The sequence below is a fragment of the Thermobia domestica genome, chromosome 11 (genome assembly GCF_964235325.1).
Source record: "Thermobia domestica chromosome 11, izTheDome1.hap1.1, whole genome shotgun sequence".
Classification (NCBI taxonomy): domain Eukaryota; kingdom Metazoa; phylum Arthropoda; class Insecta; order Zygentoma; family Lepismatidae; genus Thermobia; species Thermobia domestica.
In genome coordinates, this window is record NC_137464.1 from 17546158 (window position 1) to 17561026 (window position 14869).

Consider the following 14869-nt stretch of genomic DNA (forward strand, 5'->3'; position numbering starts at 1 on the left):
CTGTAATTTCTTTACACTGAAAGGGATGTTGCATGTTTGATCGCAACACAGGGAAACGGTTAAACACTGAAATGAACTTTTGAACATAGTACCTACTTTGAGCTCGCTTTTTATCATATTTTGATTCAAGGGTACATCCTACGGGAAAGAGTTCAAGCCCACCAAGTTAGGAAGATTAAATTCGGTATATAAACTCCCTACGATGATACGTCACTCTTCATCTTCGAGAATTTCCGTTTTGGCGCAAAAGGAGAGTATTTTCTATAATTTATTTCTTCTCATTTAAATCGACGTTGGCTGCAGTTTGTGTTCGCGTCACGGGGAAAGGACTTTTTGAACATAATACCTATCTCAGGCTGGGATTTCATCACGTAACTTTACTTAAAAGGCAAATGCTAAGAAAGACGGAATTCAAAAATAGAATATCTTATAGTTTTATTTTATAATACACTTCCATTGGTATGTATTCTAAAGAGGGGAAGAGCCGAAGTCAAACCTAATTATTCCTTTTTTTTTTTTTTTTTGAACCTAATTATTTCCATACAAAGAACGAGCATTTCAGATAGTCTGGAATAAAAAGTAATACAACTACACTTCCTTTGTTTTTATAGTACATACTTGCGTATTAATATGCCCTTTACACTAAGGGAGACGATGATTAAAGCAAGTAATTGATGGAAGAATCAGTGGGATGAACATGTGGGAGGAAACTAGATATCCCGAGAAAACCCACAGACACGATGCTGCACATCTCAAACTTACTTGGCCGCGGATCGAAAATCGCTTTACCACTGAGCCCCCTCCATATGACAGTTAATTACAAATCGAGAACGCTTCATTTAGAAAAGGAAATTACTTAAGACATAGCTCTACCTTCTCAACACTAACGACAATCAGATCGCGGAAGTTCTGAATTCTTCTTCCGTATTTGATGGAGAATGTGACTAGTACTACAAAGGCCTTTTAATCGTAAAATCTATCCACCATCAATGTTCATAATTTTTTTTTTTTTTTATTCATTGTGAAGGAATACCACTTGAAAGTGTTTATCGATATCTGGCATACAACGTTTTTCTTTTTTTTTTTTTCCTTTCTTTCTTTCTCGGCTACAGTGTTGTAATCCAATTTTGGAAATTTCCCTTTATATGTATTCCAGGACCATACTGTAACACACATACTGTTAAATATTGCGGTCGCAGTTCGTTTAAAATTACTTTAGTATCTACCAAAACTTACCTCGATAATTATTTCAATAAATTAAACATTTTTTATTCCTTTTAACTTTGTATTTTCTTAATATTTATGATTCATTTCGCAGAAATTAAAAATACACTTCAATCACTTATGGCTTCCTCATTTATCATATCTTTAACAATATAAATAAAACAATTTTAAACAAATCTAACCACAAGATTTGTTATCAGAAGGTACTGGACTATTTTCCTTGTTGTCCAATAACTAAATATACCTAAACGTTATCGTTCCCTTACTATACACCGCTCGAAAGGCTCAGTTCCTTATTTTTTTCAACGTGCTATAGCATTTCCACGACAGCAATTATATGCCAAGTAAAAAATACTTTTCTGTTGGCATGAGTCCAAAATGGTTAACAACCTGTAGCTCTCAAACCATTTGGGAATCGGATCTATGTTCATGGGCTTTTTTTTTCTTTCTTTCTTCATAGAATCACCCAAAGTACTTCCACTTCGTGAATCATCCTGTGTCGTACAGGTGATTTTGAGGGAAACAGTATGTCACTTAGTGGAAGTCATGCATCCACTAGATTTTTTTTAAAGATTTTTAATCTCGAATAGTTTCGGTATTTTACTCTATTATTATGATAAATACACACCCATGGTTCTAGACTGATAAACTTTCCATTGTAATTAGTGAAAATCTCTCTAGTGTGTAATCACGCACATCTACCTGTTCAGTCCTACATAACAATGGGACTACTGAACTACAGAAAACTTAAAACAGTAGTGAAACGGCTGAAAGTTAAATTTGCCTGCCTCACTTCTGCTTTAGTCTTAGCAAAATTGACAAGAATATAACTATCCTTATTTCACTGCAAACTTCAACCTGCAACGATCCATTAGTAATATGTGAAAGCTTCTATCACGAACTAGAGTGTATCCATAATACAGAAAATTACATTTGCAGTAGTCTAGAATCCCTTTTCCTTTAACCTTTTCCCTCACTCTGATTGAACGATAGATATGATTTTCTTTAGTACATCAGAACACACATTAGCCACAAGCAATCGTGGATGTAAGAGAATAAGAACTCGGAAGATGCAATTGAATTAATTCTGGAATATAACACTTACACAATGCAACCAACTTAACTTGAAGAATCCTTTCCCTTCAAATGTCTTCTGTATTAAATCAGAGGAACACTTATCAAATTCACAATTTACAATTAATAATAAAAGCATGATTATCAAAAATTAAATGAAATGGAACCCTCCAATTTAACTTCCCACGATTACGCCTTTAGGCTAAGGGAGACGGATGATTAAGGCAAATGAATGATGGAAGACTCGGTGAAATGATAATGAGGGAGAAAACAGGAGTACACCGAGAAGACCACTATGATGTCCACCACAATCTTACATGGCCGGGAATCAAACCAGGGACCCCATGCACCAAAGGTAAGCGCTCTACCACTGAGTCACAATGCCCTCAGTACGATTAGAAAAAAAATGTGTACTCAAAAAAATATAAGGAGTTCTGGATAGTAACCGCGAACTCAACAGAAGTCTACTATGTCCAACCTTAGGTGTTCTGAGTAGTAATACCTAACCGATCTGAAATAGATAGTTCTCGTGTCTGTACGTGTAGACCGTCGTTTCCCTTCCCTTAAAAAGAAATTTTAAAATGAATTTCTTATTATTTCGATCGTTCAAAGTGCACTAATAAGAAGGATTCTTCTGGAAACAAGCCTGCCTTCGTCCTTACTACCTGGAACGCCTCATATCACCAAAGCAGTTTTTTTTTTTTTCTTTTTTAAAGTTGTGGCTCAATTGACAATATTTAGCTCACAAAAATTCAGTAGAGATTTGATTTTCAATTTAGTATCCCTTTCAGCAACGAGGCTGTATGAGACGGGGATCTGCAGATTAACGTGAGATCCGAACCACAGGAATTACCGCCGGGAAACGAACCCAAGTCTTTTACGAAAAAGGTGTGTACAGTAACCACTTACCCACGAAGGAGCTCAAATTCAGTATAGAGTTGTGTACAAGATTATTAGAAATCTTAAATATTACGAATAATAATAATAATAATAATAATAATAATAATAATAATAAAGTCGTGTGCTAAATTCTTGCGCACGAAACTCATTGATTTCTACTTACGTCCTTCGTAGCAACGTTATATAGGATGAGACCTACAGCTTAGTTTAAAGGGACAAGTTTTACCGATAGATGTCACTAGTCTTCGTATATCTCTCATGTATTTTTTACCTTTCACGAAAATTCACGATTTCTCTTACAAATTTCAACCTAGAGATTTCAAATTTTTAGAGAAGGAACTTCATAACCTATCGAAGGCAACAATCCGTGCCGATTTTTTATTTAGAATTTTCTTCATTGTTGAAATGGCTTGTTTGTTGAAAGGGATATCCAAACCATTAACAATATAACTGTTTCAACAATGAAGAAAATTCTAAATAAGAAATCGGCACGGATTGTTGCCTTCGATAGGATATGAAGTTCCTTCTCAAAAAATTTCCAGTCTGTACGTTAAAATTTGAAGAGAAATTGTCAATTTTCGTAAAAGGTAAAAAAATACATGAGAGAGATACGAAGACTGTAGTGACATCTATTGGCAAAACTTGTCCCTTTACACCAACCTTAAAGTAAATGTCAATCGAGCCTAGTATCTCGTTCACCAAAAGCACGCCCTCTAGTCACTAGAGTAGGGAGTACGGCTTTGCGTAAAAGACATTCACTTACTTTTTGTCTCTCAGATACATAACACACAAATACAAGATAATCAAAACATACTGAGACAATATAATGAAAAATATATACCTTAAACAAGTGCTTATTATGATACATTGAATTTCTGTATGTTAGTGTCCGAACTTCGTCCTTCAACATTTCCTCATGTATACCAAAATGTGCGTAAGAGTCGAAATAGTAATCTCTGGAAGTCATTTCATCTACGTTCACATCATCCTTCCCGGGTTGAATGTTATTCACATCCTTCCTCGGAGACAATGCTTCGGTTGTCACTTCCATTTTCTCCATTTTTGAATCCTGAAACAAAAACAAAAATGTAAATATAAACTAATATTCTTTAACTCAAAAAAGTGTCTTTCTTGACAGTATAACTGGGCAGTATGTACCAGCGCTTTACTGTCTATATAATTAATGCAACCTGTTTCGTGTTGAAAATCAAATATTAAAATATAATAATAATTTTAAAAAAGCATAGTCAAAATTCCCAAAAACTGAGTCCTTTCTGATTACAATATCTCGATTTAAGATCCTTACTGTATCATCTTGAAAATTTTACAAAAAAAACTACGGAAAAGAAAATAGTCTGCTTACAGGGTCACATGTGATTGGAAAGATACACACATTGTATAAAGGTTAAGTCAGGTGTGCCATCTATCCATTTTATGAGAATGAAAGAATATTTTTTGCTCCCTCCAATGGTCTAGTGCCTAGTATGAGTGTTCTTCGTGCCTGGGGTCCTGGGTTCGATTCCAGTGGCAGAACTTGAAATTTGAACGCATTACGATGGTTCGGATTCTATCGTAAAATATACACCATCCATTCCAAAAGAAACCAAACTTTTGAAAACAAATAGTACCACTAGTGCCATCTGTTGTAATATTTTACCGGTAGATGGCGTAGTCCCTCATTGACAACTGGTATAAATGTCATGACATTTGGATGCACGGCAACAAAGTTATGGCATTTCAACTGTCAGTGTGTTGTGTACATCGGTCGGAAAATGAGTTTCAAACAACGAACTGCAATTGAGTTTTGTGTTAAACTGGGTAAAACTTTTAGTGAAACGCACCAAATGCTACAAAATGCATATGGTGATGAGTGTCTATCCCGTACGCAAGTTTACGAGTGGTTCAGGCGATTCAAATCGGGTAGAGAGACGCTGGATGATGACGAAAGATCAGGCCGTCCCAGAACCGGATTATCGGAAGAAAACATCGAAAAAGTGCGTGAATTCATCAAACATAACAAAAAATCGTCGGTGAAAGTTATTGAAATGGAATTAGGCATTCCTCAAACAACCGCATACCGCATTTTGACCGAAGTTTTGGGCCTTAAGAAGGTTAATTCGCGGTTTGTACCACACAAACTCACCCAAGACCAAAAAGTTGATCGAACTGCGCATTGCAAAGACATCGGTAAAAGTGCTCGGCAGGATCGAAACTTCTTGAAATCGATTGTAACTGGTGACGAGACGTGGTGTTTTGAATATGAGCTCGAAACAAAGCGGCAAAGTGCTGAATGGAGAGCGCCGGATGAAGGAACACCCAAAAAGAGTCGCTTGGTGAAGTCAAAAATTAAGGTGATGCTGATTTGTTGTTACGATTCAAAAGGAATTATCCACAAAGAATTTGTTCAGCCCGGCCAGACAGTCACTGGAGAGTTTTACTTGGGCGTCATGAAGCGTTTGCTGGCAAGAATTCGTCGTTTTCGGCCCGAATATCGCGAAATCGGCAGTTGGACTCTTTTGGACGATAATACACCATCACATCGTTCGCGACTTGTAACTGAATTTTTGGTCAAAAATCACATTATTCGGTTGCATCATCCGCCCTATTCACCAGATCTCGCTCCGTGCGATTTCTATCTGTTCCCGAAACTGCATTTGGCGATGAAAGGAAAGTGGCACGCATCGATTGATGCCATTGAGAAGGCGACGACCGCCGTCCTAAAGACCATTCCAATAAAGGACATGGAGAAGTCGTTTGACAACTTGTTGGAGCGTGCAAATATGTGTATCGATGCAGAAGTGGAATACATTGATTAATAAAAATGATTTGTTCCAAAATGTACATTGCTTTTTTGTTTTTTTAAAACGTTCGGTTTCTTTTGGAATGGAGGGTGTAGGTCCACGTCTCATACAGCCTCGGTGCAAAACTCCAAACCAACCAATCAAGTATGTTTTTCATAATTTAAGATTAGGTTATCGTAATAATCACTTAATACTCAATTATATAAAAACTGCAAGGATCTACTTTGTTATTGAATCACGTGGGAAAAAAAAAAACTCATTGAAATGAATTTTAGGGCATACCTCGGACTTGGATTTTATAATGTTAAATTTATATCCGCATCTTAAGTGGGGAGATGGGGTTATACTTTATGCGAAAAAATTCTCTCACGAACCCAAGCTAGAAACATAAAACTTGATGTATCAAATACTCATTAAAAATAAACAGAATATATTCCAGAGCTTCTGAAAATTCTTAACGGGGCCATTTTATATCTATTACCGGTATATATACACATATATACAGGTATATGTAGATTCGAACATGTCAAACCCTGTAGTAAATTCTCCAACTTAGTAAATATGGCCCACAATCTGCAAACAAATATTGTGGGGGTAAGACAACCTTAGGGGGTACGAAGGGGGTGACAATCAAAAGCGATCGATTTTGTTGCTGAACCGTTTTCGGGATCGTTGAGATGAAAGTTATACCCCCGATACCATTAAGTTCAGATGCATCTTCCATCGGAATGAGAGTAAGGGAATGACTAATATTTTTTTTTTTTATCATTACATTTTCATTGAAATGAGTGTCCTAAGGGGGCGAGAAGGGAAGTTAAAATATCCTTCAAAAATGTCTTCCCCGCGCAAGAAATGAGTATTTCAGATAGTATTACATAATGTAAACTATATAATTGGTCTTACCAGGTGAAATATTGAAATTAACAGTAACTCGAGAACAAACTATCGGTTTATGCTCGAGTAAATAAGACGGTTATTCTGAACCGTCCATTAATGTTCCAGTTGAATTTCAGAAAAGCGTTAGATTTCACGTAACCTTCCTCGTTTTTATAAACAAATCAGCAAATGCAGTAATTTGTAACTGTGGCCAATATTAAGCGTTCCTCCTCCTGCGTTCTCTACAGAATTTATCCTTCTACAAAAATCGAAAACCTTGGATGGGGATCTTAGTAAACCATACCACCCTTTTTTCCACTGTTATTTTTTTTTAAAAAAAAAGGCGAAACATTTTTAAATTATTTTAAATGAGAAGTTCAAATATCAAATTTCATGGTTTTAACCTTAAGAGATTCAGAGATATTAAAATGAACTTTAACCTCTATCAACCTTTCCATGTCAAACCTTCAAAAATTCTTCGTCTATGGTACGAGGGGCTACTGACAAATACATCTCTGTATGTAGAAATTTTTGTATTACAGTAATACAACGAAATTCTTATTGAGTTTTGCAGACCCCTGAAGTAATCATTTGTACCCAACACGCGAATCTATGAATATCGAGATCACAGGTGTCATCGAAGTTGTTCCACCAAGAAAAATCACTGAAGAAAATTCATAAGGAAATCAGTAAAACACTATGGGACTCCCCTCCGTCATATGCCATAGTGAAGAAGTGGGTGGCACCATTTAAATGTGTCGATTTCCCAATAGATGAAGCTCCAGGTGAACAAAGACGAAAAATAGTGTCTCCGAAATCGGAGATGAAACCAGACACCGGAGCGTCTAATTGCATTGAAAATAGTTGCTTTGTAGACCAAATGAAGCACAAAAGGAGACTTCGTAGACTAAATAGAGCAAAAAAGGAGACTTTAAAGACCAACCCACCTCTGATAAGGAACTTCACAAATCAACTTTCAGTCATAAGTTAGAAAATGTAACATTTTTTTAATAGTGATTTGCCCCTACCAAGATGCCGGTTAAGACCAGAAATTAAAAAAAAAAAAAAAAAAAAAAAAATATCTACTTTCCAATCTTCACAAATGATTAAAGACATTTTTAATTTTCGAACATAAAAAGAAAACTGAGGGACAACTCAGCTGTAAAGTCTTCAACAGAAGAAAGTTTTTATTTCTGGTTCTGGATGGGGATTGGCGTTTTTCAAAGGTAAAATAACATTATTATGATCTGGTATCTCAGGAACATTATATATAATGTATGTAACAGAACATACAAAATATGCCAACAAAAGGACCGTTTTAGAAAGTTCCTATTTGTTACAACTCCATTGAGGTAATATACGAACTCACATACATCGGATAGATCCGTCATTTTAAGGGTGGCTAAAAGTTAATTGTTTTGTAAGCCCCCTTACTAATCTTTAAGGATACACTGTTCAATTGTTTAAAAACGTGCGAAAATTATACGTTTAAAACATGCAACGGCACTTCTAACAAAATATCCTGAAAGCGATGTGATTTTCTATAATAGTCAATATCATGTGGATGACGTCGTTATTTCGTAACATTGAGGTAATATATACATGTGCATTCAGGGACAAAAATCGGGCACCCCCGTGTAACTTATACGAGGAGTGTCCGACGTTTTTATCTCTGACTGTACTTATATTTGACACTCGTGTATCATTGTAAAGTCACGGAAACTCAAAAGACGTACTTCATTTGTTTACTTATGAAGACCAGAGATACGAATTTTATTTTCTCGTATACATCAGTTAATTGAAACTTACGGAATACATCACCTTAGAAAGGATATTCTCGAATCGAAGGTTACAATGAGACCATGCTCGAATTTACACTGCGACATAGCGAAAGGCATATCTAGTTCTTATATTAGCTCAATTTACAACCAATTTAATTAGGATTCCCACTTATTTTGCAAGTACGAATTCTCTTACTCTTCCAGATCATAATTTATAAATTTCAAAAAGGTATTTATATATAGTCGTTAAACCGTAACATTATTTTCAAGTCTGAATGTTAAACCAGGAAAAAAAAAAAAAAAGTCTGCTGCAGTGACATAAAGGTTTAGAAACTGGATTTGAAAAGTATAAATCCATACTTCAAATTCTTTTATTTTTCCAGGTTTTTAAAGGCTTCTATGACTGATCAAATTCTATAACTTTTGAGTTAGATGAATTTCCTCACTTTCCCGGTTTACCAAGTCGATGGGAAGCCTGTTAGATAGAGAGAGAGGTGGTAACCTGTTGCAAATTCCCTTGTGGTTAACAAAAAAGGTAAGACAAACATAGAAAGGTCTCCCTGGCAACCTCCCTCTAGGGAGACAGAAATTCCCCGAACCTCCAACACACACACACTGACTATATTTATTATCTTGTATTTGTCATTTTCTATCCATCATTATTATTTTCTTTTATTTAATTACTGACATTTTGTAGTACATTGGCCACAATCCAAACAATATGATTAAGTAAGGATTAAAAAAAAAAAAAAAAAAAAAAAAAAACTTAGTAGATTGTTTCAAAAATAGAGACTGATAGAGACTTTGACAAAAAACCTTTTAGATGAAAAAGAGACTCGCTCCAATGCCTGTGAAACTCATTACAGTATCTTGGAAAATCAAAATCTCAGCAAAACGTGTGGCAGAGACTGTGGGCATTTCTCGGGAATAATTCCATAATTCATGACGACTTAGACATGCGCAAGCCCTCGGCAAAATTGGTTCCCATTACTCTCTCACCAGATCAAAAGCGTGAGTGCATTAAGAAAAATCATCTATTCTGAACGTAATGCCGACCAATTGGTGACACAAATAGCAACCATGGACGAAATCCTCAAACGAAACAATAAATGAAGTGGCAGCACTGAGGTTCCCCTCGTCCTAAGAAATTAAAGATTAGATTTCTGGGCTTTCGGCATCCATGGCTATGCCCGTCACGCATGAGTAGCATGTCCTCGGTGATCACTTTTGAACTTACACTGCAATTTGAACCTACTGCATGCAAAAAGTCTCACATGGATGTCTCAAGCTGTTTTATTTACCTCTGCGTCAGATCTCAAAGCTAGGAGCTGTCAACTGTTAGTTGGCATAATGTCCAGTCTGAAAAACGAATTGGGGATTGAAACAATAATGGCTTTAGGTGCAGAAGGCTACACAATATGGGAAATAACGGCAAAAGTGAGACTAATCCACATTACAGTGAGTGATACCTTAAAACGATCGGCTGAAACAGGAGAAATCGGTCCCGAGCACGATCTGGAAGGTCTAAAGCTACTACTGCAAAGGACGATACGTATGTTATAATGATCAGCAAACGTGGCAGGTGGAAAATAGTGCTCGAATACACTCTGAAATAGACAAAACACGCGAAAAGCCGATCAGCTTCGAAACTGTCCAGATGTGGTTAATGCGTGACTAAACGGTCATGTTGCAGCTAGGATATCAGTCTTACGCCTTTAAAACAAAAAGAAGAGATTGTTTTGGGCAAGGACAAATATGCAGGCTGAGGCTAGAGGACCAGAAAAATTTTCACTTGCTGACAGGTCAAAAGTTGAACTCGTTTGCCATAAGCGCAGTGTTTCCGTGCGCTGCTTGAAGGGCGAGGTCACGTTTTTTTTTTTTTTTTTTTTTTTTTTTCTGGCCAACTGTAAAGCATGGGGGAAGTTCTGTGAAGGCATAGGGAAACTTTTTTTTTTTTTAATTTTAAACTGCCAGGGCGCCAATGAATACTTATCTCTACTCTGAGATAATTGCACTCTACTACGAAACAGTTTTACGGTACCTGTCAAGTTTAAACACACCACATTTTTCAAAATTTACAGGTAAAATTGAATACTCTGCATGGAAAGGAGAAACTTTTTATACGGTACTAATTTCTGCAGACCTGACAATGTAGTAGTAATACTGCTCTACTTTATGAATGTACGGTTAAGTGCAGTTTCACTATACGGATCCATAGGTTAGTGGTAGTAGTAATGGTAGTAGGATCGAATTAGAAGCCTCGCAGGGGTTTGTTGGGTTCTGTTCTCGAAAGGAATTGGCAAATTAGACTTCTACATATTTTTTTCATACATTTCACGAACTGTGGATCCGTATACTAAAACTGCAACGTAAAATCATTACAAGTGTTTCACGACGGTTAAAATGAGCGCGTGCATATCAAAGATCGTTGCATTAAATACAATCTTCCGCCGGCGGAGTACTTCTGAAGTGGACAAAAGCAAGATTTTCTGTTTACAAGTGTAGTGTTATTAGAATGAAACCACTACAAGCATATAGGATTTCGTATTATTGCGAAAACCAACGTGTACTCATCAATTAAGCTTACTGAATACGCACCGTCGCCGACGTGCCTTCTAACTTCGAACTTACCATCACTGGCCTCCACCAGCTTTGTCCTACCCCAACTGTTAAATAGCTCTCGTGTCTTTAATGACCACCTAACAGGTTTATTTGCAATTTTCAGTGGTGCTGGTGTAGTTCTGGCGCACCTCATTTTGGAAGATTTACAGGTAAAATCCAATACTTTTCATGAAGGGAATGTTCATAAGTAGCAAGTTTCTGCAGGTCGTAGAACTAAGTACAAAATAATACAACTATACTTTAGATTTACAAGTGCTTTATTACGGAGAAAGTGACTGAGTGGATATATTTTCAACCGGCAGTATATTTGTGCCCATTGTACAGAACCTGTATTCTATGTTTACAAGTGGAGTGGTACTTGTATGAAATCATGACAAGTTCTATTGGAACTCATATCATTGTGAAAACCTACGAATAGTTCACTTTCTTTTTTCATGTACGTCTCGATAAAGTTGAAGTTCGGTAATCGAGAGCTAAATTAATAAAAATTTTCGTCACACTTTGCTCAAACATCAATTGCCAGTCACCACTCTTAACTTACTTCTGAACCTCAACCTGCTTTTGGGCAATTTTGGCACCCAGGTTAAGTTTAAGAGTTGCCTCTCCATGTTTTATAAAAATTAGGAAAATTTACAGGAGAAATGAGGTAAGAAGAAATAATTTGGAATTCTCATGTGATATTTAGATGCGTAAGCTTGGCTGTAAAGTTATGTTTAATATGGGAAAAGATGTAGAAGTGGATACTATTTGCAAGACGAGGAAGGTTTTGATGATTCAGCAGCATGTTAGTCGTATGGGATGGCGAATCAGTCTGTTGAATGTGATATTTCCGCGTTGAGTTTTACAGAATTATATAAGAATAATGAAGAGAATTATTCAATTTTTACGAGAACCACGGATTACTGAACTTAAGTGATAATTGAAGCTAATATGATAACTGCTTCCAGTCACTGTTCTAGTCTAAAAGTCTTACCGGATAACCTTACTTAACCAGAACCAAAGCTAACTTCAACTAACCAAACCTAACCTAAAATAACCTAACAATTTTTTAATGCTTTAACTGCTTTTTTTAAAGTTTGAAACTGGAGGGGTAACTTTAAACTTAAGCCTGGCACCCCATTTCTAAACTGTCACCGTTTCATGATTTATATATAAATATAGGGACCATATGCCACAAACTTTACAGTACAAGACACAAGCCAACATGTGCTAGGCGGCCAATACAAAGCACGAATACTATTTAATCGAGTCAGGTCAAGGCAAAGCCTGTGGGCTTAAGAAGCAGTGCTTCAGCGATAGGAAGAGTGTAAGCAAAAGTTGTGCCAATACATTGGTTTTCCGCACTAACAGTGTTCCTATAGTACCTGTAATGGTTTCACATTAATAACGCTTCACTTTTAACATAAAACACATCTTTTGTGCACTGTGCAGAAATACTTCGCAGGCTGAAAATATCTAACGCAGTCATCTTTCATATGCACACATTTATTTTAATAATCGTAACGCATCTTTAATGATTTTACACTAGTAACCTACACATGTAAACGGAAAATACAGCTATATTACTATTTAATATTGGAGCTTGCATTAGTTTCTTTCTTATAAACACGGATTTCCACCCAGAGTATTGAATTTTACTTGTAAATTTTCCAAAATATGGTGTGCTTAAACATGACATGCACATAAAACAATAAAATGATCGAAAATAGTTTTCAAGGGCACAGAAACACGCCGGTATACCGCATATCTCAATACATAATTATAATGCATGAGAATCTTTCGTTTTGTTATTAACATCTCCACTCTTTCGCATCTCTGAAATGTTTTACGGTTGTTACCTCACGCATCAGCAAGCAGCTAAATGAAATATCTAAAATTCGCTTCATTGACAGGTACTAAGACCACGAGACACGAGTCTTGAACAAAGAACATATTGTGAAATAATGCAAACATAACAGGTTTACAACTTTCTACATACTCTCAAATTCAAATAATATATCACGTGCTACCTAACATGACTATTAACAACATTTCAACTCACCACTAATGGTACATCATTAACAGCACTCTCGTAAGTCGTCATTTCACCAACAACGTTTGCCGCCATATTGCACAAATGAACCACACCGATTCGGAATGAAGTATCAAGATAGCAAATTATAAAATTAAAATAAAATACTTAAGATATAATAAGACACCTATTCCAAAATACTAGAAAAAGCTTTACATATAGCTAGACTTACAAATATACTTTCTTGATTCTAGAAAAAATACACAGACACTTTTTTGAACAAGTAGTTATCCAAATCTTTGTTTTCTTCTCAGAAACTAATATAAAAGATATCATCCTTAACTAAGGTGAAAGGTCATTTCATGTTAAATCACCTAATTTTAAAACAAGACCGAGCTTTAATGTCTCAGATTCTCTTCAATTTTTTTCATACATTAATACCAACAAACCATGCTAAATTATTTTTTCCCGATTTTTTGGATGAAAAATGGGCCGGGAAGAAATTTTTGAAAAATGCGAATATTGCTTCAATTTCATTTTCTGGCAGTCAGCATCATGGAACTAAATTAATACAACTCCCTTAGTTTTGAAGTTATTGGGCTCATCCAGGTGTCAAACCAGGTGTCAATGAAGTTGCGTGACCGTGCTTACAGAAAATATAAAAGAACGAAGAATCAGTTGCATTGGGAGGATTACAGACGTTTGCGTAACTTTACAACTACTGTTGTGCGACAAGAAAAGACTGCGTATTTTTCTGATCGTATGAGATCTACTAATGATGTACGTAACATTCGGAAAACTTTGCGTGATCTTGGTGTAGGTAAAAGCGATTCATACCTGAATCTTCCAGATGATGTAAATGACATTGAAGCTATAAATTCACATTTCACAAGTGTCTATAAAATGTCTGAGACAAGAACTCAAGTACTTGATCAACAAACGCATTGGCTTTCATCGCGTAAACTAAATAGTAATATTGAAACGTTTAAGTTTCACACTGTAAACGAAACAGAAGTTAAAACTGCAATACACAGTATTAAATCCAACACATGTGCATTTGATGGAATAACAGGAAAAATGCTTCGACTGTCTGTTCCGTTTATTTTAACTCCACTTACTCACATAGTAAATTACTCATTAACTCAAGGTTGTTTTCCAGAACTGTGGAAGCGAGCGAAGGTGGTTCCACTGCCCAAGAAGACAGTTGTACAGTCGCTTGATGAGCTTCGTCCCATCAGTATACTTCCAATTATCTCCAAAGTACTAGAAAAGGTAGCATTCCAGCAATTAACAACTTTTATCAATAAAAATGAAATATTGCCTGTTACTCAATCCGGCTTCCGTAAAGAACATAACCCAACCACAGCCCTTTTAGAAATTACAGATTCAATTTTGAATTCAATAGAAAATTCAATGGTAACAGTTTTGGTCTTGTTGGATCTTTCGAAGGCTTTTGATCTAGTAAATCATGAACTCCTACTGGCCAAAATGAAATATTACAACTTCTCGGAATCAGTTATTAAATGGTTCCACAGTTATCTCTCTTGTAGACAGCAACAAGTAATATTAAGAGGAGAAAA

General features: G+C 36.0%; 1 protein-coding gene across 3 annotated transcripts in view; it reads right to left on the bottom strand.

Moving 5' to 3' along the window:
- Window positions 1-14869, bottom strand: part of Art1 (arginine methyltransferase 1) — a 74403-nt gene that overhangs the window by 19078 nt on the left and 40456 nt on the right. The window contains exons 1-2 of one of the 3 annotated variants that reach the window (XM_081730132.1): window positions 13522-13627; window positions 4040-4267 (exon numbers count right to left, since the gene is read on the bottom strand). In XM_081730132.1, coding sequence (XP_081586258.1) covers window positions 4040-4258 — 219 coding nt within the window. In that variant the 5' untranslated portion in view covers window positions 4259-4267; window positions 13522-13627. Of the gene's footprint in view, window positions 1-4039; window positions 4268-13319; window positions 13476-13521; window positions 13628-14869 lie in introns of those variants that run through there. The other 2 variants (XM_081730130.1, XM_081730131.1) reach the window with 2 other exon arrangements.